Source organism: Danio rerio, chromosome 7 (assembly GCF_049306965.1).
Source record: "Danio rerio strain Tuebingen ecotype United States chromosome 7, GRCz12tu, whole genome shotgun sequence".
NCBI classification, from domain to species: domain Eukaryota; kingdom Metazoa; phylum Chordata; class Actinopteri; order Cypriniformes; family Danionidae; genus Danio; species Danio rerio.
In genome coordinates, this window is record NC_133182.1 from 15,243,024 (window position 1) to 15,269,434 (window position 26,411).

Consider the following 26,411-nt stretch of genomic DNA (forward strand, 5'->3'; position numbering starts at 1 on the left):
TGATCTAAAAATAGCCAATGGTTCTGTTGGGGTGGAGCTAATCCTCTTTGCAGCAGAATTACTGGCTGCGGGATTAGGCAGATTTACTGTGTGCAAGACATCTACCCACGGTAACTCTGTCCCATAGCAGGTTGAACAAACTAACTCTGAGCCTGACCGGAAATTAGCATTTTACCGCAGCTTGTTAATCCATAATGTGTCATTGATGTCATTGATCCTTGTATTTATGGAGAAATAACTATTTTTCTGAAAATACTACACTTTGAGTCAAAGTTTTACTTCTCTATAGGTTATAATTTGTGCTTCATCTAATTTATTGTCAAAGTGTCTTTGTATTTTTTTCATTCAGTATACGTTCCCGGTGATTGCTTAACATTAATGGATAGCATGCATTTACAGTATTTGAACCTTGAGGTTATGGACTAATTTAAATTGACGGCAATTTCAAACTGCAGTTTTACAAATACGAGAAATGTAGATTTCAAAAGACAGACAGATAGCTATCAAAAAGCACAACCCGTTCTTGTTGTTTTTGGTTTAGGTTTAGAAAGGAATATAAAGCTGTGTAAGCACAAATTTAATGTTTCCCAATGATAAATTTGAAGGGTAGCTTGTACATGGTGAAAAGCAATGGTCCTAATGCCAAACTCTGTGGTACTCCAAAAAAAAAAAAAAATTGTGGAAAAGATCAAATAAATAAGATTTGAACTAAGAGAAATATGACCACAATTGGATAATGAAAGCAAGTCATTTGTGACTCTAATAAGAGCTGTTTTGATGTTGTTAACCATAAATAAAATTATGTAATTATTTCTTGCAGGTATAATTTTTTTAGAAACTGTGAATATTTTTATCCTAATATTTTATTTTACTGACAATATCTACTTAAGGCACTTAAAATACTAAATTGTACTAAATGTGACCAGTTGTTTTTGTATGTGCCAAAATTATATATTTTTCCTTTATGCTGGCAATCATTAGTAAAGATCATGGTCCATGAAGGCATTTTGTAAATGTCCTACTGTAAATACATCAAGATCCAATTTTTGTTAAGTAATATGCATTGTGGGGCGGCACAGTGGGTAGCACTTTCCCCTCAAAGCAAGAAGGTGGCTGGTTTGAGTCCCAGCTATAGAGAAGTTGACATTAGTATGTGGAGTTTGTAAGTTCTCCCTGTGTTCATGTGGGTTTCCCCCTTAGTCCAAAGACATGCGCTATAAGTGATTTGGATTAACTAAATTGGCTGTATTGTATAAACGTGTGTGTGAATGCAAGAGTGTACTGGTGTTTCCCAGTACTGGGTTGTGGCTGAAAGGGTGTCCGCTGCGCAAAGCATATGCTAGAATAGTTGGCGGTTCATTCCACTGTGGTGACCCCTGATAAATAAGGGAATAAGCTGAAGGAAAATGAATGAATGAATATGCATTGATGAGAAAGTCATTTTGTATAACTTTTCTCATTATTTAGATTTTTTTAGACCCTCAGGTTCCAGATCTTGTATTACAGCCAAATATTGTTCTATCCTTATAAAGTATCAATTAATGGAAAGCATATTTGTTCAGCTTTCAGAAAATGCATAAATGTTACTCAGCAAACAATGTTGTGTTTACTAGACATCTAATAGACATCTAAATGTAGACAACTTGGCTAAAGCAAGGCCAAACGTGGGCTGTCAGTGAAAATCTAATAGATATCTAAGAATTGCCTAAAACTATTTATCAAATAGACACATTAGGCAGGCTTTATATGTGTTTGTAACCCTGCCGGTCCCATGCCACCCAACCCGCTTCAAGCTGGTATCGACCGGCGACTTTCTGCATGGGAGTCAGTTGCTCTAACAAGGAGACTAAAGACCAAGCCCTCTAGCATCTGTCACTACTGCACCTTTAGAGGTCAGAGGGGTGAGGTTTACCTGCACAGCATCTACTAGCTGGCCTCCATTACATGTAGTCATTCATTTCTGTTTACTTCATGACTAGTTTTGGCCTATTCTTGGGCGTCTGTTGGATTTTTACTGACAGCTCAAATTTAGCCAAGACAGCTATGTTTATACATCTATTAGACATCTTTTAAAAACAAAAATGCTTACTGGGTAATTTCCAATCATTGGCACCAGGGTTCAGGGTCACAAATATGCATTGCACAGATTCCACCCTGATATTCGGGTTTGGTTAATTGTGGCAGCCTGTGTTCTTTAAACTGGACTCTACCATTTGGTCTGACAGCATCAAGCGTAGGGAGATTCCATCTGGATGAGCCGGAGGCGCTGATCATGAGGTCGACCCATAATCCTCTGGTCTGCCCAACAGCCTCCTGTTAAGGTGACATGTAGGGCTTGCCTTCTGAAACTCTGCCAGGATTTTCCTTTGGATTTTAATTTATATCAGCAAGGAATTATAATTCTGGTAAGTTCCTTCAATTTAACTCAAACGCTTAGCTATTTTAAAACTGCTTTGCCGTTGCTTTTACATTATGCTTCATAGATGACTGCATTTGGTCAATACTTCAAACTTGAAATGTCTGTAGTGCTTCAACTGACAAACTGAGCACATCCGTATAGATCACAACACTCCAAATCATAAGCAGAGATTAGGTTTACACTTGTTAAAGTAGCTCTATTAGTAATTTGCAGATCTATAAAGCTGATGGAAAAGCTCCACTGTACATCAGGACATGTTGCCTTTCATTATTTACAATCAGTTATTATTGACTTTTAGACATTGGCATTGTGAGTGCTTTCTGTTCTCCAGTGACATTACACACAATAAGATAAAAATAGCTACTTAAATGTGTTTCCTTGCAATCTGATATAGCATAAAATAACAATGTAAGAGCAAAAGTATAATAAGAAATACAAAATATTATCCTGATAACTACATCAGTGTCATCTTGTACTCGTTTAGAGCATTTTTAGCAATGGAGAGGCATATAATGCACCCATAATAGAATGGAATTTCATTTAAACTCTGTTTATCAATCAACCTGCTGTTTTAATAAGGTGTATAATGCCAAATAATGACAACTAATGATTATAATATGCAAGAATTAAGAGTTTAAATAAAATATCTTGATATAGTGTAAATATCTATAGGCTTCTCAATAGTTTTACAGGTGACATGCTTAAGCGAACGTGCCCTTCAGACTTGCCCTCCGTCTCCGTCTCCACCCAGGAGTGACATCCCCAAAGCCCCACCCACAGCATGTGCACTTTCTGCCATACATGGGCATATCACCTGACTAACAGGATGTGTCCATATATTTATTGCTTTTAGTTTAGAAGCATGCATTATTGAATTTAGATGAAGAATAGCATGTTATGGGAAGCAAGCTGTTCACATTTCTTTATTTATAATTTCATTTAATTTAACATTATGTCATGACGTATGTTTGGACCAGGTTTTCGAGGCATTCTGCATGTTATAAATGGATGACTATCATAATCTAATCCTTTAATGGGTAATACAGCCCCTAACGTATTGCATTTTGCAAGGCCGTTTGCTTTAGCTTATTTTGTCACAGCATAAGTCTGAAGTTACGTAACGGCCATCTGCAACCATCAGATCAGGTCGAGACAGGATACTATGTGTTCGCTCAGTAATCCCTTTTCAACTGCTTTTAATATTTGGCGTGTTTGGGGGAAGAATGAGTTTTGTTGTGTGCTTCAAAATGTTTAGTTGAAGCATTTACATTTTTGCCTTTTGCAAACCAGTCCAATCCATGGATCTGCTTTGGTCTTAAACTTCTGCAGTTTGATTATTTAATAAAGAGACATGTTCGTCACCCTTTAATCTGGCCTTCTGGGAATGAATAAAATTCATCTGGATTTTAAGCTGGATTAAAGCATAGCTCTCACTTGGAAAGCAGGAGGAAATATGGCACACGTTCAGAGCACAAGAAAAGCAGACTGTCTTTATAGTACTTGTACATTTTGATCCAGTGCATATGGACGTGTGTGGGTGTTGCATTGTGACGTTGCATTTTCACCGTTGCACAGGACAACAGGGAATATAATTAGTATGTCATAATTTAAAATGCAGTAAATGCTTTAAATTTCTTTGTCATCCATTAATCTCGTTACAAAAAGTGCTAATACTTTTACATTTAACTTTATATATTGTCTGAAACCTACTTCAATAAATTACAGCTCCTAATATTAAAAAGTCAATTGTAAAATCATAAATTTAACAAGTGACAATCTTTTTTTTTCATCCACATATTTCTAAAAACATAAATGAGTTTGATTTATTTTATCACTGAAAACCAAGTTTTCTAGTGTGAAACCTTATCCAAAAGTGCCACAGGTTCCTAGAATATCATCAATGTTGATTCCAGAACAACAATCTGATCAACCAATCAAATTCATAGGACATGTTTGTAAATTTAGGCTTACAATCAGGGTTATGTGCTTCATTGTTTTGAACCAATATTTTTTCATATTGTAATTTTAGAAATAATTTACAGTTAGGGTTAGGTATAAGGCTGATTTATACCTCTGCGTCAAGCACACGCGGATGCATGGAAGCATGACTCTCGCAGTGGCCATCGCTGATGCGCAACTCTCAAAAAATGTAACAACACGTCACAACGACGCGTAGCGCAAGTTCTGTGATTGGTCGGGTTGGTAGCGCTGACATGTGTGAACCCATTGGAGCAAGTGTGAAGGAGCTCAAGGTGAAAACTTTTGTTTTGTGTTTACCTTATGATTAAATTAAAGTTGTTGCACTTTCGCCAGTTCCTGCCTTATAGTGAGCGAGTTTGAGCTACTTTTACATTAATGTAGTGTTTAGAAAAACAAAACATCAGCAAAGAAACACGACATAACATAAATACCTACTGCCAGCTAGCTTTTCTGAAGTGTTATTGCAGAGCAACACAAGCAGCGCGCAGAACTATAAATGCACGGCTACGTGCAAGGCAGGTGCCGTGGGTCACACCGATCACTTGACGCAGAAGTATAAACCAGGCTTTAGAGCAAAGTTACTTAGAGTGACACTTTCATTAAGTGGCAAATTCATATGAATACCCCCTAATGGCAGTTGGGTTGGGTTTGGTGCCACGCTTCCTTTTGAAATGGTACATTTTCATACAACTGTACTTGCTTGAATTTGTACAAATTATCTACTGAAATTACAAAATGTAAAACAGTTGTGTTTCTTATTCAGATCAGGCTGGTTATCAGGTTTGGATTACATTTTTAAACTGGAATGATGTTACAGGATTAACAATGTTTGTTAAACCAGGATTACCTGGGGTAATTTTTTTAAATTAAATTATTCATTCATTCATTCATTCATTCATTCATTCATTCATTTTCTTTTGAACTTAGTCCCTTTATTAATCTGGGGTTGCCAAAGCGGAATGAACTCCCAACTTATCCAGCATATGTTTCACGCAGCGGATGCCCTTCCAGCTGCAACCCATCTCTGGGAAACATCCATACACACTCATTCACACTCTCACACACTACAGACAATTTAGCCGACCCAATTCACCTTTACCTCATGTCTTTGGACCGTGAGGGAAACCGGAGCACCCAGGGGAAACTCATGCGAATGCAGGAAGAACATGCAAACTCCACACAGAAACACCAACGGACCCAGCCGAGGCTCGAACCAGCGACCATCTTGCTGTGAGGCGACAGCACTACCTACTGCACCACTGCGTCGCCTTAATGAAATGAATAGGCTAGAAATTAACCAACACAGGCTCATTTTGAAAATGTCAAATATACATTTCTGGAGATTATGAATTATGTGGTACGTATGGCTGCATTTAGTTTTTAAAACAAAGCTACGGGGTGGTATGACGCTGTTCCTTTAGTGCTTACGTGCTGACCATTTACCACTGTGTGGACGGCTTTTCTCTTGTTACCAGTTTGTCCGTTGGCTCGCCACGTTGGAGGATTTTAGACGCAAAGTGGAGTTGACCGTAACAACGGGGTTCGAGTCTGGTGAAAAGGGTTCTAGAAAGCAGGTGTAAGACAAGAACAGAAGCCAAAAAGTAAAATAAACAATTAAATAACAGGGTGAGAATGTGGTCAAATCTGAAAACCTGGTAAAAATCAGGCGAGGGCTTTTCTATTTTTGGACTCCTTTCTAAAACTGTAGGTTGTGTTTATGGAAGTGGGTGGGCGCTGGTCAATCTGTGCCTTTTTAAAACACTATCGGTTGTTATAACAACCAAACATTTTTCAGCGATTCTCAAATAAAAATCAATTTAAACGAATGTTCGTTTCAGTGAATGAACCCTACAGCAAAACCAATGTAGTGCACATTTCAGGCATACTGTGTGATCAATAGTGGAATTTCAAAATGATCAACTAATGAGTCTGTTCTTATTCAAAGGTGCAGTATGTAAGTTTAACACACAGTGTTTGCACCCCTGGATCAAAACAAATCCAAGTCCAGGTTGCCAGAGCCTGAAGGAATATTTTTTATAATAAAATAAGTTTTCGTACTATTCAGTCAGTTAACAGCAGCCTATTGTGTACAAGAAAGAGAGAAAAATTTGAGCTCTCAAATAGCATACACAACGGCCTCTGGTGGATTCGCCGAAACAAAAACTGCAAAAAAACATAACTCGTGAGAAATATTTGGCACTCTCCAGAAATGTATATAGGGGTACGTATCCAGAGTGACCATGGGTGAATTTAACCTAGTGTTTAGGTTAGTCCATGTTTTACCCAGTTTGGGTTAAATAACCCAGCATTTTTATTTTTATCTCTGCAAAAAAAAATCAAGACGTGCCTAAAGTGAAAATGAAGCTCATCATGAGCACCTGTTACGTTTTTGTCTCAGAATTTTTAACATATTTACATTTTATTATATGATGATATAGTGACCCTTAAAGGGCCATGACACCCCCCTCTTTCGGTTAAAGTCTACTTCAGAATTTTTTCAAAAGATGCATGATTAATGGGCGTGGAGCTCCGCGAGCATCGGGCAGGAGTGGGCGTGGCCAGCAGGGGAGAAAGGGAGCGAATAACTGCTGTTGTCAGTTAGCTCACAAAATGAGACACAAAGAGGAGACGCATGAGTTTATAGTTTACAAAGTTAAAATGCAAAGAAATGAACAGTGATTTAATGCCCTGCTACATTTGTTATTCGTAATTTCATATACAGACAACCACAATTTATATCATTATAAAGATAACTGTGTTCATGTAAACTATAAATGAGGACTTCTCCCTCAATCAACGTATCCAGCAGACTCAGTGCAGCAGGTCTCCTGACCTGTCTATTTTAACCATTAGCCCTGCTGGTAATCTGGAGGATTTAGGCAAACACAGCAGCACAGTGATGTGTCTGAATGTGAACAAACTCCTGATAAAAGGCAGCGTCCGCCATTCTCTAATTCTCGTGCTGCTCTCCCGACAAAAATGCTAGCAGCACACACACAGCTTTGCTGTATGATCGGCCCTGACAAGATCGCGGGGGAAAACATGCAACAAACCCTGTGGATGATGGAAACAAACGCATATGAGCCTTCATGAACGGCTAAATACTGTGCCGTGGTTTCCGTGTCTCTCAGCTCGGGCTTGACACTGGCAGGTCTGGCAGATCTCATGAATAATTAAGCAGCCGGCTCTTCTCATAGGATAAGAAAACTCCGCTATGAATAATAATGAGAAACCGACGTGTCATCATTGCACTTGCAGTTCTGCGCTACGTCGCCGATTTTGATCCTGCCCCAAAAATCATTTTAAACCCGGAAGCTGAAATTAGCTGACAAAAGCTCAAAATTATCCAGTTTTCCCCACAATTAAAGCTGACAGGTGCTAACATTGTCTTAACTGATGCTCAACACACACACATCTGTTAATATAAAAAAAAAGTTCTCCGGGGTGTCCTGAACCTTTAAAATTTCTTTTCTTTATTTCTTTAAAATTGTTTACTACCTATTCATCAACTATATGCTCATTAAATGTGCTTCATTTCGTTTCAATGATATCAGTCTATAACGAATGTACAAATGCATGATTGTTTAGGCATGCAATGTTCAGGATGTCCCGTCTCTGGCGTGGTCAGATCAAATGGCTTGGGCTGGATAAGTAGGGAGCTTATAATGAGTTCCAGTCTTGACCAATGAGAATACAGGATTATCGCCTTGTATCAGACACTCTCATGACAGCACGAGAAGAGAGGAAGTTACAGTAATGAATGTAGCCAGTGTTTGTAAACATCTCATTGACAGCTCCTATTATTAAAAGCTATAGATGGCTCATATTCATGCAAAAGCACATCTTACGTCTTTGCTAATTGCATTCGGACACTCAACACCGTTTCCTTATTTTGTGATTCAAATGTGTTTTTGCTTGTTTATGGTTATGCATTTCATTATAGGACCTTGCTTAATTGACCTTGAAAATGATTTATGCAATATTCTAGTTTTGCGCATAAGTCTATTCGCATCATTGAATTGGAAACCGTGATAGGCTCCCATGTAATTTCCAGAAAAAAACATATTTTTATACTATAGAACTCTGTCACATACATGTCAAACAGGTCTAACATCAGTGCTTTTATCAGCCCAATCACTGTATGGAGATACAATTGTTTTTATTGAATGTAGCATAAAGAGACTACAAGTCAAGTCAACATGATGTCAGACATTGCATTTTGGTTGGAAATGAAAATTGGGTTGACGTCAGAACCCAATGTCAGGCCGAGTCAGTGTCCAACATTGGACAGATGTTGCATTTTGGTCACTTTCCAACGCAACCTAAAAGCAACCACATATCAACGTCTAATGATGTTACTTCTTGACAATGTGTGGACGTTATCACTATTACATCTATCAAACATTGGATTTTGGTTGCCATACCTGAAGAATCAATGTCAGTATTTGATGTCAACTGGCTTAAGATGTTGGCTGGACATTGGATTTTGATCACTTACCAACGCAACCTAAAAACAACCAAATATCAACATCATTTGACATAATAACTGGATGTCAAAACAACATACATTGAATATTGTTCACCTAATATTACAAATTAAATCTAATCAAATATTATCATTTTATGATGCTTTGTGTCTGTTGGGTAGTTTAGTACAATTGTCAGTCTTCATTTTCAACTGGCATCAATTAGTGACCAGTGTACACTCTAATGCTGGGTGGTTATCAGGGGCGGACTGGCCACAGAGAGTATAGGGAATGACGGTCTATCTGCCCTACCTCCCATACCTTCCTCCAGCCTGCAAAAGTAACTCCAATATTGAGTCAGGATTTTAACAAGTTTTGATTCAGCAAGTTTTACCACTGTATACGTGAACGGCGGATCTGCGTGAACGGGTACGCAGTTGTACAAATCTGCATTTGCTGACAGACAGTTTGGGCTGCTTATCAGAATTATGGGAATTATCGGCCTGACGATATTCAATTGGATGAACATTTTTGAGTTTCATGCCTTACCCAGAATATAAAAATACATATAAATACATTTGGAGTTTATTAACTTTAATCATTACTATTGGAATGTAAAGAGACTTTCAACCAGCACAACAAAAAATGTTTCTGAAGACAGTCACCACTGCTCCTTTAATAATCTCAAGTGGAACTCTGAATCTGTGTCTCATATCATAGTCTTCTACTGACCACCGGAGGTCACATTTCAGTCATATGCACCTGCTTTAAGAGCCTTTCTGAATGAATAAATGAATGAATGAATGAATGAATGAATGAATGAATTAATTAATTAATTAAATATGTTGTTTTCCAACAAGGCAACTTGGGTTGCAAGAATGTCCACTTAGCATGTTTCCTAAATATCTGCAAACATATTTTGGTATTTGTATGCTTCAGAAGAGTCAAAAACATACACACAGTACCTTTAACAAATCAGACAAAGTGTGCAACAAGTATAAAGTGGATCCTAGTAATTCCCTAGCAGTTCATACTGGTTAATAAAACAATGTGTGATTCTCTAACATAAGACAAACGATTGACTCAAACAGGATAAGTTGTGTTGTGCGATCAATGAAAACAAAATTGGCTCATACAATAGGGTATGAGTGTGTGTGTGAATGTGAAAGTGTATGGGTGTTTTCAAGTGCTGGGTTGTGGCTAGAAGTAAAACATTTGCCAAAGTAATTGTCGGTTTAAACCACTGTGGCGACCCCTGATAAATCAGGGACTTAAGCTAAAAAATATACAGAGTAAGTTAAGATTTTCTAACTCTTTTCTTTTACTTTCAGGTGCAATGTGGCCTTGTGCGGAACCAACCAAAGGGAAATAGTTCATTATCATCAAAAAACACTGAGGCCTTAATTTAACTGAGGTGCATTTTATATCAATAGACCATCTTGGATTTGCATCTGTCACCAAAAGCTCTTGGGTTTTCTGAGGATTATGCTCATTTAGCATTTTTCTGGTCTACAAAATAAGAATAACACGTTTCAAGCCAAAATGGATGACCCTTACCAAAACAATATAAACCAGCAGGGAGAAGCATATCCAACATATGGGGAGGGAGGAGAATACACTTACCCCTATCAAACAGACTATCCACGCCAGGAAGAGGATGATGCTGCTAGTGATGCCACCGAAGGCCATGATGAGGACGATCAGATGTACGAGGGAGAGTACCAGGGTGTCCCACATCCAGATGAGATCAAGGAAGCGCGGAGAGCAGCCCGAAGGGAGGCCCGGATGAAGGCCAGAATGGCAGCAGAGGTGGAGGAGGAAACATTGCCAGATCAGTATGAAAGCATCATGGAGGACTGCGGTCACGGACGCTTTCAGTGGACCCTCTTCACCGTGCTGGGTTTGGCCCTGATGGCTGACGGTGTGGAGTGTTTCGTAGTGAGTTTCGCTCTGCCCAGTGCTGAGAAAGACATGTGCCTGTCCAATGCAGACAAGGGCATGCTGGGTAAGTAAAATAGCCTGGAGATACATTCGGTGACTGAGAGATCTTAACTACAATTTAAGAAAGCACTCCATCAGTTTGATAGAATACGTGTTGCAAATATGCATCAGTTTGGATGTTTTTAAAGCGCATTTTATGTTTATTAATATTTAACAAAAACCAAGTGTGTGTAATCATTTTTATTTTTATTTATTTTCTGTGCATTAGAGACAGTTTGGCCTCGAAACATTCAAGTGTATCTGGCAAAACTGACTAACGTTTTCTCATTGTGACCACCAAATTCTCACAACGCAAACAAATGAAGTAAACATGCTGCATTTTCTCACAACACAAACACATTAAGAATATGCTCTGATTTCCTCACAACACATGCAAATAGCACTGAACACAATGGAAATGTTTCAAGGTGACCCAAAAAGGTGACAAACCTGGATTATGTTACGGTTATTGTGGTTGATAATATACAAAAGACAAGGAAATCATACAATCAGGGTGTTAAAATAAGCAAAATACTCACCTTTCGAAGATCATCTATGTACAACTTCACTAAGCAATAGTCATGGCACAATAAGCAAATTCCAGACAGGTTTAGGTCTCCTTAAAACAACCAAGTGTGTGCTATAAATTTTAGTTTTTAGCGTGTGTGTGTGTGTGTGTGTGTGTGTGTGTGTGTGTGCAATTTGGAGGGTTTTAGACAGTTTGGCCTGGAAAGTGTATTTGGCAACAATGAAAATCCATTTACTCATTGTGAATACTCTCTGTATTTGCTCGTAACACATGCAAACAGCTTGGATTAAAATGGAAATCTTTCAAGAGGACCCAAAAAACACCCAGATATTTAGGTTGTGGTTATTGAGGCTAATAAGGGTGCTTTCCCATCTGTGGTTCGGTTAATTTGTTCTGGACCAAGGACCACAAATGACACATTGTAGCATTCTTCTGCTGCTTTTAGATCTTTTTCACAGCACACTGATTGCTTTGGTCCGAACCAGTAGAAAAGAAACAAAATGCAGTCATGTGACAAAATCCACATCACTTACTGGCCAGATGTTATTGAACGTATTTTCTAAACTGCTTTACGATTGGTCAGAATTAACATGAGGGATAAAGCCAATGGAACTCCCGCAAGTAAACAAACCGGCAGACACAAAATGTGTCTTTTTACTATGAAGGGACAACTGGGCTGGCTGATTGTATCCCTGCTCATAGTATACTATATTGTTTGTATACATCACTTTAAACAAACTATACATTTCGAGAATGAAGCGCGGCCGAAAAACAATGTTTTAATGCACTGCAAACGCGAAGGCGCATCGCAAGTGACTTTATGAGGAGGAGTAAATTAATTTAGCTAAACTGCGACATGCTCATCTTCCGGAAATATTACCGATTCATCAGGCAATGGCTGCGTCCGAAACCGCATACTTCCATACTATATAGTACGCCAAAATCAGTATGCGAGCCTAGTAGTATGTCCGAATTCATAGGATTCTAAAATCAGTATGCGAAAAGTACCCGGATGACTTACTACTTCCAGCGAGATTCTGGAGTGCGCATCACATGCATGCTGCGCTATCCCATGATGCCCCGCGAGCGAATTCATGAATAGAAGTAAAGCAATGCAACTGACGCACGTAGGTCACGTGACCATGACAAAATGGTGGATGTAGTATGTCTGAAATCCATTCATACTTTTCACATTCATACTGTATAGAACGTACTTTTCTAACGGCCGAGTAGTACGTTTAAATTCAAATGCAGTACCTACTGAGTAGTAGGCGGTTTCGGACGCAGCCAATGCCACCCCCCCCCCTACTCTCTCTCTCTCTGTTTAAAATAGTTGGTAATGCACTGTCAACAAACATTTTTCCTCCACATCCCATACTGCACCGCACATCAGACTACGGCAGCTAGATTAGTCCCAAAAGGCGCAGCACTTTTTTGTGGTTGAGTCCGTTTTAGTTCGGATCAAAGTCTCACCGCTCCAAGGTTCGTTTGAAATAATATCACCACAAACAAACCACTCTATGGTTCGTTTTTTTGGTCTGCTTTTGGTGCGCACTCGAGTACGATTGCTACATTCACACCTGTCCAAACAAACCGCACCAAGAGGGAAAACGATTTCTTGTGCGATTCAACCAAACTAAAGGCAGGTGTGAAAGCACCCTAATATACAAAAGACAAGGGAATTGTGTAATCAGGGTGTTACGATAAACAAAATACCTTTCAAAGATCACCTACAACTTCACTGAGCAATAGTCATGGCACAATAAGCAAATCCCAGCCTGATCCATAACAGTTTTGGGTGCCCATTTACGTTGTTTTGCATGCTATGTGTTGTGAGAAAATAAACACTGGCTCATTGTGGATACCTGCCCCTGTCTACATTTCTGGAGAGCACGAATTATGTAGCCAGAGGTACGTCTGGCTGCATTTAATCTTTAAAACGAACACTATGGGGCGCTGATGGCTTCTGTTATCTTTAGCGCTACCAGCTGACCACTTACCTCCATACTTATGGCTTTTCTGGTGTTACCAAGTCCATTGGCTGGCTTGGGACTCAAAGTGGAGCTGACCACAACAACAGGGTCTGAGTTTGGCGAAGAACAGTTCCAGAAACCAGTTAAAACAAAAAATAAATAAATAAACAACAGGCTGAAGACATGGTGAAATCACGCGGCAGTGACACTTTTCTTTTTCTAGACTGCTTTTGTAAACACTATTGGTTAGGTTTAGGAAAGGGGGTGGGTGGGTCAGTGGGTCACTCATTTAGGCGACAGCAAGCTGGCATTGTCGGCTGAAGAGTATATTGTGCCCTCAGGTGGATTTAGAAGAGGATACATGAAAGAAATTTGTATTCATCAAAAAGCGTAAACAGCGGCTTCTGGAGGATTCGCAAAAAAAAAAAAAAACTGCTAACAGACGTACCTAAGCAGGGCTTAAAATTGCGACTGTTTTGGTCGCATATGCGCCCGAAATTTAATCTATGTGACCTCATGATATATTTGGGAGCGTTTATGCGACTGCATATAATTTTTGTAGTGCGACCTGGTTTGATTTTTATCTAAAAACAGGGAGCTTTTGTGACGGCGGGGAAATGCAAATGGCTGAAGAGTGTAAAGTACAAACAGGTTTGCAAACCCCACCTATAGTTACAAATAATGGCGTCGATGACAGCGATCTTGACAGGTGGTGAATGTTGAACTGCCAGCCGAGTTCAATCGAGTGTTTTCAGAGAAGGTGCCCGAATCTTTATGGGTTGCATTTTACTGCGTGTTCAGCACAAACGTCCGCTAAATGTAAAATCTATCACTGTACATATCATGGCCAAAGAAGTTCGCCTTTACCAAGTTTAAACTGCAGCTCATAACAAAGAGCGGTATTGCGCCAGTGGTCACCGCGAGAATCCTGCTCTGCCTGCTCATATATTGGTCTGGCTGACTCGCCTGCTTTTCCACGAACACAGAAAAATGAAAATCAGCGCATGACGAGACTGAGCATTTCTTTTGTCTTCTTTTGTCCATTCTTTTTTTTTTTTTTTTGCAACTTTCAGCATTGAATTGAAATGATTTACTATCTTTTGTTTGTTTTGTAGCAGAAATATTGTTTATTAATTTAACATGAATATAAAAACAATAGTGCAAAATAAATATTTCTTACTGCAATGCTTCATTTTTGTTTGATGCAAACCATAAATTTTTTTTTCATAAAGTAAGATTTTTTATAGCAGATAACTCACATTTAAGCACATTCAAGGCAGCATGATAATGAGAAATGTATTCATGTATCATTGTTATTATTATTGTCATTTGGGTTTATTGTCAATTGAGTCTGCAGCTCTCCACAAGACTTTTGGCCAACGGAGAAATTAAAATGGTGGTGCTGAACTGAGTCTGGTTCTCTCAAGGTTTTTTTATTTCACTCTCCTATTGGTGAAGTTATTTTTCCCTCTCCGCTGTCGCCACTGGCTTGCATGGTCCAGGATCTGTAAAGCTACGCATGGATGAATTTGCTCTTCAGTGTTTGGACTCTCAGTAATGATTTCAAACCACACTGAACTGAGCTAAACTGAACTGAACTTAAAAATTAAAAACTGAACTACCCTGATCCCCTTACTATGAGCATTTATGTGAAGCTGCTTTGACACAATCTGCATTGTAAAAGCGCTATACAAATAAAGCTGAATTGAATTGAATTTTTGTCATTAATATTTAATAATTATAAGAAATACATTTTGGAATTATTGCACACAAATATCAGTAAGTCATCTCAGCATTAGTTAGATTAGTTTCTGCTTTTGTTAGTCCTAATTGATGTTGTTTTCAAATACAATAAATCCCCTAAAATACAATTTGCTATGGTGCTCAATCATTTTTGATGGGTGCTCCTACACTTTTTTATTTTTTATTCTTTGGTGCTATTTTTGGGAGCATCAGTAATTTCGAGCCCTGCTAAGGTTATGTATTTCGCTGTCCTCAGAAATGTAGACCTGGATACATATCCGCAATAAGCCTGGGTTGGAGAAAGTGCAGTATGTTTTCTTCGTTTGTTTGCGTTGTGAGAATTTGCAACACGTATGCTGTCAAACCGATGAAGATCTTTTCTTAATTTGCTGGTGTTTTTTGTAATTGTGTGTGCTTTCTTAAATTGCAGCGCGTTAAGATCTCGGCCACCGCAGTAACAGCTTCATGTTCTAACTAAATGAGATTGATAAGACTTCATAATGGAGTTTTCATAAAAATACAATACAATGTATAATGTATTTTCTGTTATTTTATGGACTTAATTATTTATATATTATTTATTGGGCAATATATTGTTTCAAACTACTAACTCAATACTCTATATAGTCACTTAGTTAAACTGCAGAGCTGAACTTACAGCATCAATACAGCAGGGATTAAGGCCATAATGCAATTCCTAACTGAAATAAGCAGGGGGGCAAAAAGTTTAACAGAAAAGTTTTCATAACTAGTGAATACTACTTGTAATTGTGGATGGAAAAATAAAAGCAAAAACTGTCATGGTTTACTTACCATCAAACTTGCTCCAAACAGGTATGAATTTCCTTCTTCTGTTGAAAAAAAAAAGATGATATTTTGGAAAAATTAAGACTTTTAATGTAAATTTAATGTAAATGTAAACTTTTAAGTGCCATTGGAAATTCTTATCGAAAACGAGCATTATTCTCAGCCACTTTTGTTTATGTTGAGTTATTTCATTTCGAAGACTATGAAAAAAACTTCTTTGCCATAAAAGTAAAATTACTGAACCTACACACAGGATCCTGATAAAAATGCAAATTTTGGAAGAAAATTTAAGATGGCTTTCAGAGGTTTTTGCCTCTGAACTCTTCAAATGTTAATATCTGAACATTTGAGGTCATTATTGACTCCCATAGTAGGAGAGGAAAAATGTCACTGGACCATCAGCTGAAAGAATGGAGGCTAACTTCTTATTAAACTACAATAAAACACATTACTATACCTCTAAACCTTTTAAACAATATGGTATGTATTAATCAAAGGTTAGTAATTAATAATGGGTCTATTTTCCAGACCACATTAACACCCTGAGCCCGAGGCAGAAAATGAACTTAGACTTATAGCTAAATCCAGTCCAAATGAACCAAAAAAGCCCTTCAAATTCCAGATAAAGCACACAAATGTCGCTATATCTATTAAAACTGTCGATATTAAAGTTAATCATTAACATTAAGAAAAGTATCCATATGTTCCTCATATTTTTACATCAGATTCCGGGCAGTTGCAATATTCACCATCTTCTTTTCACATCTCTGTGTGCAGCGCCGTATATTGTAACCAATCACACCCGTTTTTGTTGAGTTTAAGGACGCAGTAGCCAATCAGAGTCGTGCGATTAGTCAGCGCTGACCTTTGTTTACATGTGCATGTGCTGGCAATTTTCTCTCATTGTAAAACGATGAGTGCTGAGAGGATGATGTAAGTAGGCTAATTCATTTCTCAGTCTGACCGTAACGTAAGTAATTAGACTAATAATTAGACTAATTTCATGCTATGACGTGTTTTGTCTTTGGATCCAGAATGCTTAGATCGACATTATTAATTTACCCCTGTTAAAATGGGGTTGGCTTTATTTTAGTAAAACTGTACTTTGAATGTTTTTAGAGCGTAAGTTTTCTTAAAAATGTCCCTAAACTATGGCTAATATACCAAATCTATTGTTGAGTGCTTTGACTGATTGATTGCACTTCTATTACTCAAATATAAAAAGCAACATTAATAATAAATAAAAGACAACACAGAAACAGTTTGTTAATATAAAAAGGGGTAATTATATGTTTAAAAATCCCCTGGAATTGATCTTTACAAATAATACCCTTTATTAATAAGTAATTAATTAAAAGTATTAAGAAATGTCCCAAGCCTGATGGTGACAGAATGGCAGCTCAGGTCAAATGAGAATGTTTCCTGGATCGCGTGCCGTAGTAAGACTAAAGCAGGAAAAGTTTGAGTCAGGGATGAAAGTTGCCTGCTGTCGAGTACGATGTGTAATCCACGAGTAGGTTCACAATCCCTGACACGTGCCTGATAATCCCATTCTGCAATTAGCTGTTTGAGTCTGAGTGTGTGAGGATGTGTGCACTTATAGACAGAGACAAGACAAGGTGTGATATACTGATGCATTTGTTAAATATCATCATGTCCAAATTAAGGGGTTAGTTCACTCAAAATGAACAATTGTGCTATTAATAACCCCCCTTGTGTTGTTCCAATCTCCCGAGACCTTCGTTCATTTTCAGAAAACAAATAAAGATTATGTAGATGAAATCCTGGAGCTCTCTCATCCTACATAAACAGCAATGAGACCAGAGAATGTGTCTACTTGTTGACAGTCTATTTTTCATTTTAAGTATATTTTTGAGAAGGTTATCAAAAGAATATTGAAAGTTTAAAAATCTAATAAATTAAATTACACTTCAATAAATTTGGTTTGTGTAAGTGGGACTGTGGCTGTGTGGTTTGAGTCAAAAGGTATGCATATTTAAGTTTATAATTCAAGATAAAAAAAATGTTTAATAATAACTAGGCAACAATTTATGCATGTTGGGGTTTAATAAAGTTCCTTAAAAAGTAAGTAGACTACGATTCAAGTTAATTTTATTAAGTATATTCTTGTTTTAGCCAAGAAGTCTAGGTTCAGTCGCCTATTAGATGTATTTTAAACTAACTGGTGAGGTGTCTTCTGCTTAAGATATTGCCCTGCTAACTCTAAAATGGAAATACATTGCATTGCCAGTAGGGTTAGGAGATGTCAACCAATGTGGATGCCTATTGTGAAACATTGCTATGGACAATGGATTATTTGTAGTCTACCGTTTCAACTACCTGACCCATATGGTCTTTGTTTTACCTATAAACAAATCATAAATAAAGAAAGATAAGTTGCACACAAATTAACACCTGTTAATAATTTTTTCCGCGGGAGGTTGGTCGGTAAAAAACGTGCACAACCAACAGTATCTGAGGTTTCCACTAAAAGTACAAGTGTGAAAGTGAAAGACTGAAGCAATGTACTGACGCTGGGACACGTTACCTGATAGATTCAAAAAACAGAAGAGTCGATAGATAGAGACAAGATTAATTAAATATCACGTTTAACAACTTAATAAACTATCCGACGTGCACTTCTCTCTGGAGCTCGGACGAGCGCATGACGGTGTGGCTGTGTGTGTGTGTGGTCACGTGATGTTCATTTTCAACAGACAGAGGGATGTTCAGAAATGCTAGGTAAAATCCCATGTGGATCATTTTTGTTCTAAAATGCCATTTTAAAACTGAGACATATTAGTGTAAACGGGGCCTAAGTGTGTATTTTTCGCAAGCGGGTTCTTGACGGGGGCGGGGTGGAGGATCGGCGATGCCAGCTCAGCATTGTGTTGTCTATTTGCCATCAGCGATGGATGATGGCATCGTCTATCGGCCCCAACCCTAATTGCCAGTAAAAAACGCACACCCTGACCTGTCGTGGAAGAGAAGATATAGGTGAACAAAGTTGTTTTTATTTTGTTTTTAGTTTGTTTTTTGCACACAAAAGTGTTACTGGAGTTGATCCACTGAAATCCCTTGGTATGTTCTTTGGTTCCTTGGATTTGTAACATCTTGGGGCTGGGATAAGATTTCATCTAAAATATCTTAATTTCAAAGTTTTAAAGATAATGAAGGTCTAAGAGAATTGGAACAACATCAGGGTGCATAATTAATGACACATTTAGCATTTTTGGGTGAATTACCGCTTTAATTACCTTTTTACCTTAAAGTAGAATTTCTCAATGAGGGAATTTCAAGAAAGTCAATTTGAACTTAATATCCATTTAATATTATTTCTCCCAAAAATGTACATTTTGTGTAAAAAAAAAACAAAAAAAAACCCACATGTTGTTCCAAACCTTTTTGCTGTCCGGTCTTTACTCACTCACTCACTCACTTACTCTGCTTTGGCTTATTCCCTGCTTTATTAGTGGCATATGTAACTCTGTAACTCTTGCTTATGTTTTACACAGCGGATGTTCTTCCAGCCACATCCCAGCACTGATAGTACAGCCCTCTGTGCAAGGCAACACCCACACACTCCCCCATTTACAGGCTATGGCCAATTTAGTTATCTAGCTAATTTAGTCAGCATCCTGGTCCAACCAGGTCTCGAACCAGCGATATTGGGCCCAATGCCAATTCTACCCCTTAGCCCTTCCCCCTACCCCTATCCCTCATTTTGTGTGGTAATGCCAAGGGGTAGGGGTGTCCCAATTCTCTTTTTGCTAGGGCTAAGGGGAAGGGGTGAATACCACTTCTAATGAAGATTTTTCAGGACCACACTCGAAACAAAGGGGTAAGAAAATTTCCCAGAATACACCAGGCACAGCTGCACCCGGAAGTAAGGCGATCCACAAATTAGTATTGTTTTGTCATTATTATGAATTTTTACAATAAACAAACACGTTTTAATATATTCATAACCGCGTTCATGTTTTACCGTCACCCTTGAAAAAAACAACAACTTAAAAATAAAAAACGCTAAATTTCGCGATCTATAATCCATAATCATAATTTGTGTATAGCAGTCCTACAACATTCTGACACTCGATGACACTCGAATATCCCGTCAGTAATGTCTAGTGGCTGGGAATGGGCTTTTTACAGTGTCTGCTATATTGTTAATGTTGTGTTTGGTGTGTTTACATGAAAATGGCCACTGTGTTAAATGCACAGTATTAAGATCTTACTGCCACACTAGATCATCATGATAACATAATATATCCCTTCAGTGATTTAATGAAGATAAATACAAATAAATAACTCAACTGGAATAACTACAGCAGTCGCGATCGTCTGATCTTATATGAAGCAAGAGATCGCAATGACATATGATGACGTGTGCAGGTGCTGTAGTGGTTCTGCAATGACATATGAGGACGTGCAGGCACGTGCACACATAGGGCTCAACCTGTGCAGTGCACATGCCCTTTTTAGTCTTGGATAGAAAGTGCCCTTCCAAAATGATCGACAGTGCCCCCGCGACACATTCCGCCCTATATACCGCCCGCTCTTGAGTACGCGCGCTTCAACCCCCCCGCTTAAAGCTGTACGCGCGCGACAACACCGCTGATCAGAACGCGCGCTACAACACCGCTTTTCAGTACGCGCGTGACAACAACAACCCCCCTACCCCTCCAACCCCCCGCTCTTCAAAAAAAAAATTCTGCACATGCCCTTTGGACAGTCTCTGCACGGGCCTGATGACGTGTGCAGGTGCTGTAGAGGTTCTGCCGCTGAAGTTATCTCCGTTTCTCAGAGGCACTCTTTAATGTTTTCTAAAAAAAAATCTAACTTAAACACACAAAACTCTGAACTTGAAACAGTTGTTTTAAAGGTGTGTAAAATGAAATCACAGTTTAGGTTTCTTAAAGTCAAACTGACTTATTTCCCTACATAATTGGTCTGTAAATGTTTGGGGTCAGGAGGACCCCAGGGAACCTAACTGTTATTCTTCCTGAGCCACTCTAGGGTTAAAGTTTTACAGGTAATGTTGCTCAGATTTCTTGTGTTATTGTTGCTCAGTATTTGACAGTCTGGTTGTGTGTGTGTTCAGGTTTGATAGTGTACGTGGGGATGATGATCGGTGCTGTTGTTTGGGGCGGTCTGGCTGATAAACTGGGCAGAAAGCAGTGTTTACTCTACGCACTGGCCATCAACTGCATCTTCTCCTTCCTGTCTTGTTTTGCACAAGGCTATGGCTTCTTCATCTTCTTCAGACTCTGTTCAGGGATCGGGTGAGTCTTTCAAAAAGCATTTAAATATTTGTTTGTTGGTTGGATGGATGGAGTTTGATTTTGTTAAACAATAATGCTGTGAAATGTCATTGCAATGATAATTAAATAAAAAAAGCTTACTATTTTTTTACATTTTAATTTAATACATTTGTTATTTTAAAGTAATTTATTCCTGAATTCATGTGATGGCATTTCATCTCTCCAATATAATATAATTTTGTGCCAAGAATAGGTTTTATAGAAAAGTAATTTTATTTTTGTTATCTTTACTTTTGATTTATTTTCATCAGTCTCTCCGAAATAATTCATTCTGCCTCAGAAGACTTGGAATAATCATGTATCTTGAATAATCTGCAACAGTATTTGCACCTGCCTGCTATATCCTGTCTTTTTTATTGATTAACGGTTGAGATTAGGGCTTTCCCATCTGATTCGATACCAAGTAAAATAAAGGCGAGTATCAGCGATACTGATCCGATACCGATTCTTTGCCCAAAAATTACTGTTTGGGAAATTAAAGTAACAAGTAGTGTACTAAAAAGTGTCACTTCATACTGAATGCGAGACATATTACGGGTTATTCTTGTTTATCGATGAAGAATTATCATACAAAAAAAGAGCCAACTTACATATTTATTGACAGCATTTGAGCATGTATATTTTAAAACGCCAGCCTGATTATCTACAAAACATTCACACCTTTTGGTTTAGTGACATGTTAATCCAGTCCCCTTGAAGATTTTGAACCTTTTTTCGTTGTTTTATCATTGTCACAAAATACAGCCACATCGCCACATTTTCTCCCCTTGTACCTGGATGGTGCCTGCCTGCTGCACTTTGAAAGCGATGTCTGTCCCACCCTAGCAGCACCTGTGCCTCTCCTTTCCTCCTCTTGCCAGGCCAGCGGACTGAGTGATTAGCTAGCCTGATCAGCAGTTGTATAGTGCCATATTACCCACATGACTTAACAGGCGGAAGAACAAGTAGTTCCGACTAAGTTGGCATTTTTCAGAGAAACTAGGGTAAATGTGGTTACTTTCCGCTGTATTTCTATTTCCAATAAACTACATATTTGCTCCAAAATATTGAAATATCGATATTTTAATAAAATAATCGATTCTAGAACATACAAACTGGTATCGGAGATATCGATATTTTAGTATCGATCCACACATCACTACTAGGAACTGATTAACTTGCTCATAGCCAGCAGCTAGCTCTCTGCAACTCTCACATGGTTGCCCACTGAGACTAATGCCTAGTTCACACTGCGTGATTTTAGCCCCGATTTCGGCACGTTGACAGGTTTTGAGAAATCGCCGACAAATGCCTGAAATCACAGGCAAATCGCTGCTCGTGCACATGAGTGACAATCACACAGTATGAACTATCAAAGACGCGATCTGAAAGAATCGCCGATGAGTCGCCGATGCCTGTGAGATATTGGGCATTTTCTAGCCTATTAAAGGCTTCTTTCTCATTATGTAGTTAATAACAAAAGATATAATACGTGTTTTTGGCTGTGAGACGTAGTTTGAACGACGTTGTCGGGGATTCTTCCTATAGTAAAGTCATGCAATGTGAAAGTCTCTGTCACCGATCCATCTTGCAGTGTAAACAAAGCAGCGACGAAATGCTAGCCCAGATAGTCAAGCAGTGTGAAAACATCTGTGACACGACTACTTTGAAAATCATGCAGTCTGAACTCTGCATAAGCAGGGCTGCGCCCGGTCAGTAGCTGGATGGGAGATCACATAAGAAAGCTAGGTTGCTGCCGAAGTGGTGTTAGTCAGTCTGTGTGGGACCCAATACCCCAGTATATAGAAGGGGAATCTATATTGCTCAGTAAGCTCCATCTTTCAGATAAGAAAGGTAAACAGAGGTCCTGACTCTCAGTGGTCGTTAAAACTCCCAGGATGCCCTTTGAAAAGAGTTGGAATTTAAATTTGCCCACTGGCCTCTGTCCATCTAACCATCCCCATATCATAATTGGCTTCATCACTCTGTCTCCTCTCCACCAATCAGCTGTTGTGTGGTGTGCAGTCTGGTGCAATATGGCTGCCATCACATCATCTTACTGGATGCTGCACACTGGTGGTGGATGAGGAGATTCCCCCCAATGTGTAAAGCGCTTTGAGTGTCCAGAAAAGCGCTATATAAATGTAACTATTATAATTATTATAGTGTAGTGTAAATAAAATTGTTTTGACTTTCAGGAGGGAGAATGTCTTGGTACAATATACAATTAATAGCCTACAGTAGGTTAAAAGTTGTGTTGAGGAACATGAAAAAATGCATAGTTAATGGTCGTGTTAAGGAACATGAAAAAAGAGAAAATTATTGTTACATATCAATAAAAAAACTTTGTGACTATATAACGAACAGCTCTGCGACTGGGTTGTGGATACAGTGTTGACTGACTGCTGGTTCATGTCCACTTAATCCACTGCTCTCAGTGTTCATAAATCGATAAAAGAGAAACTAGTGTGTGAACTAATTCACGAGCCATTTTACACTCCTTTGCCATTTTTCGATCAAGTCTTTGAAGATAGAATCACTCATCATTCATTCCTGGCATAAACTATGCATTTCTTAATGTAGTGCTTTAAAATATGTTAATGAGAAGAGGAAAGAAACTTAGTATAACCAAGAGAAAAAATTATTTAATTTGAAATATAGGTATACCTGTGTCACCCTGTACCAGCTTAATTCGGCTCTTAAAAGTAGATCCTTTTCAAAAAGTTAATGTAACAAAGTAAATGTAGTTTGTTGCCTCCAACAGATTACGTCTTAAAGGAATAGTTCACCTAAAAATATCCTCACCATTTACACTGATTACACACATTACATTCAAGCGGTTCTACATTTTTATGTTTTTTTTTTATCTGTTGAACACAAAGAAAGATATTATGAAGAATGTTGGAAATCCATTGGCATCTATCGCATGGACAAAACATATTACACTGCAAAAAATGCTTTTCTTGCTTAGATTTTTTGTCTTATTTCTAGTCTAAATATATAAAATTTCTTATATCAAGAAGCATTTTCTAGACAAGCAAAACAAATTGTCTTGTTTTGAGAAATAAAATGCCAATATCAAGTGAGTTTTTCCTTAAAACATGCAAAATAATGTGCCAATGGGGTAAGCAAATTAATCTTGTTTTTTCTTTTGATGTAAGATTATTTTGCTTACCCCATTGGCAAATTATTTTGCTTGTTTTACAGAAAAACTCACTTAATATTGGCATATTATTTCTCAAAACAAGACAATTTGTTTTGCTTGTCTAGAAAATGCTTCTTGATATAAGACATTTTAGATATTTAGACTAGAAATAAGACAAAAAATCTAAGCAAGAAAAGCATTTTTTGCAGTGTATGGAAGTCAATGGCTGCTTTTTTTTTTTACCATTTCTCCCTTGTGTTTTTAACAGAAGAAAAAAAACTTAAACAGCTTTAAAAGAAGTTGAGGATGAGTAAATGATGACAGAATTTTTCAGGTTTGGGGCGAACTATCCCCTTGATTAAAAAAAATTGTGATGTGTCCTGCAGGATTGGCGGGTCAATTCCAGTCGTCTACACATATTACGCTGAGTTTCTACAGATGGACAAGAGAGGAGAACATCTCAGCTGGCTGTGCTTGTTCTGGATGCTGGGAGGACTGTACGCTTCCTTCACTGCATGGGGAATCATCCCACATTATGGTACCTTACTGTTATTCCTTAAAATGTTTCTGAATAAATAATTATATAATAATAAATATACCGTTGTAAGTCAGAATTATTAGCCCCTCTGTGATTTTATTTCTTTTTGTAAATATTTCCTAAATGATGTTTAACAGAGCAAGGACTTTTTCACAGTATGTCTGATAATATTTTTTCTCATGGAGAAAGTCTTATTTGTTTTATTTCGACTAGAATAAAAGCAGATTAAAATTTTTTGGAAACCATTTTAAGGTCAATATTATTAGCTGCCCTTAAGCAATATTTTTTTTCCGAGGGCCTACAGAACTAACCATCGTTATACAATAACTTGCCTAATTACCCTATCCTGTCTAGTTAACCTAATTAACCTAGTTAAACCACCTTAAGCTGTATAGAAGGGTCTTGAAAAATATCTAGTAAAATATTATGTACTGTCATCATGGCAAGGATAAAATAAATCAGTTATTAAAATGGTTATGTCTAGAAATGTGTTGAAAAAAATCTTTTAATTCAACTACTATTTATTTATGTAATATTTATTTAACAGCATATGTTTTACACAGCGGATGCCCTTCCAGCCCCAACCCATGACTGGGAATATATATATATATATATATATATATATATATATATATATATATATATATATATATGTATATATGTGTATATATATATATATATATATATATATATATATATATATATATATATATATATATATATATATATATATATATATATATATATGACATCTTCTTTCCTTTGTTTATGAAGTGCGTCAATAAACTTTGGTTGTGTAGCCAAAGATATAACAAAATCATTAAATACAACACATGCGCTGTAAAAGCATATGACAAAAAGGTCATGACAACAAATGTTTTTATGTTACTTTAATCAAGTTTAACTTCATATTTTTAGTCAGTTTGTTGGATGTTGAGATGAGGACAAACGATTGTTTGGTTCCACTAAAAAAGCAAGAATTCTTTACATCATGGGTCTCAAACTAAATTAGGCTGTTTCTCAATTGCAAGAATGCAGAGAACAGACTTGCGTTTTTATAAAGACTGGTCTTGCCAGGTCACCTCAGAAGAACGAACTCGGTAGAACGCAAGAACAGAAAACGCTTCCTGTGAGAAATGAGATGCTGCTTTCCTCCCTTGTTCTTTCTGTTAACCTCATGAACCTCATGACATTCACACATTTTTTATTGAACATGATTTAAACATTACAGCATTCATACAACGATTTATTCTTTATTCCCGTTTCACAATATATTCTATGCATAAAGACCTTGCAGATATACGTTGCACAATACAAATTAAACAGTTTTCAGTCTGAACTTCAGCAAATAAACACTCTGTTCACACTGTGTTTATACCTTTATGAAGATATTCGTGGCAATGTTTACTTTCACCGTTTCATTTAGGGAAACTGCTGAGATAAATAAGTTATATCTCTGAACTTTAATAATAAATCTAGATAAAATGCTGCGCTTCCCACCTCCTTTAATCAACTGCAATGACTTCTGGGA

General features: G+C 37.7%; 1 protein-coding gene and 1 long non-coding RNA gene across 2 annotated transcripts in view; one reads left to right on the plus strand and one right to left on the minus strand.

Annotated features, from left to right (window-relative positions):
- The first annotated feature begins 2,295 nt into the window (after positions 1 to 2,295).
- sv2ba (synaptic vesicle glycoprotein 2Ba) overlaps positions 2,296 to 26,411 on the plus strand; it is a 39,457-nt gene continuing 15,341 nt past the window's right edge. The window contains 4 exon segments of the mRNA NM_001082995.1: positions 2,296 to 2,405; positions 10,197 to 10,870; positions 20,999 to 21,179; positions 24,729 to 24,880. Coding sequence (NP_001076464.1) covers positions 10,408 to 10,870; positions 20,999 to 21,179; positions 24,729 to 24,880 — 796 coding nt within the window. The 5' untranslated portion in view covers positions 2,296 to 2,405; positions 10,197 to 10,407.
- On the minus strand, positions 7,852 to 16,722 carry LOC141375319 (uncharacterized). Its single transcript, XR_012383185.1, has 5 exons — positions 16,618 to 16,722; positions 15,904 to 15,941; positions 10,489 to 10,842; positions 8,824 to 8,906; positions 7,852 to 8,721 (listed from the first exon to the last, which is right to left on the minus strand). It is a non-coding gene; the product is annotated as an uncharacterized lncRNA (long non-coding RNA).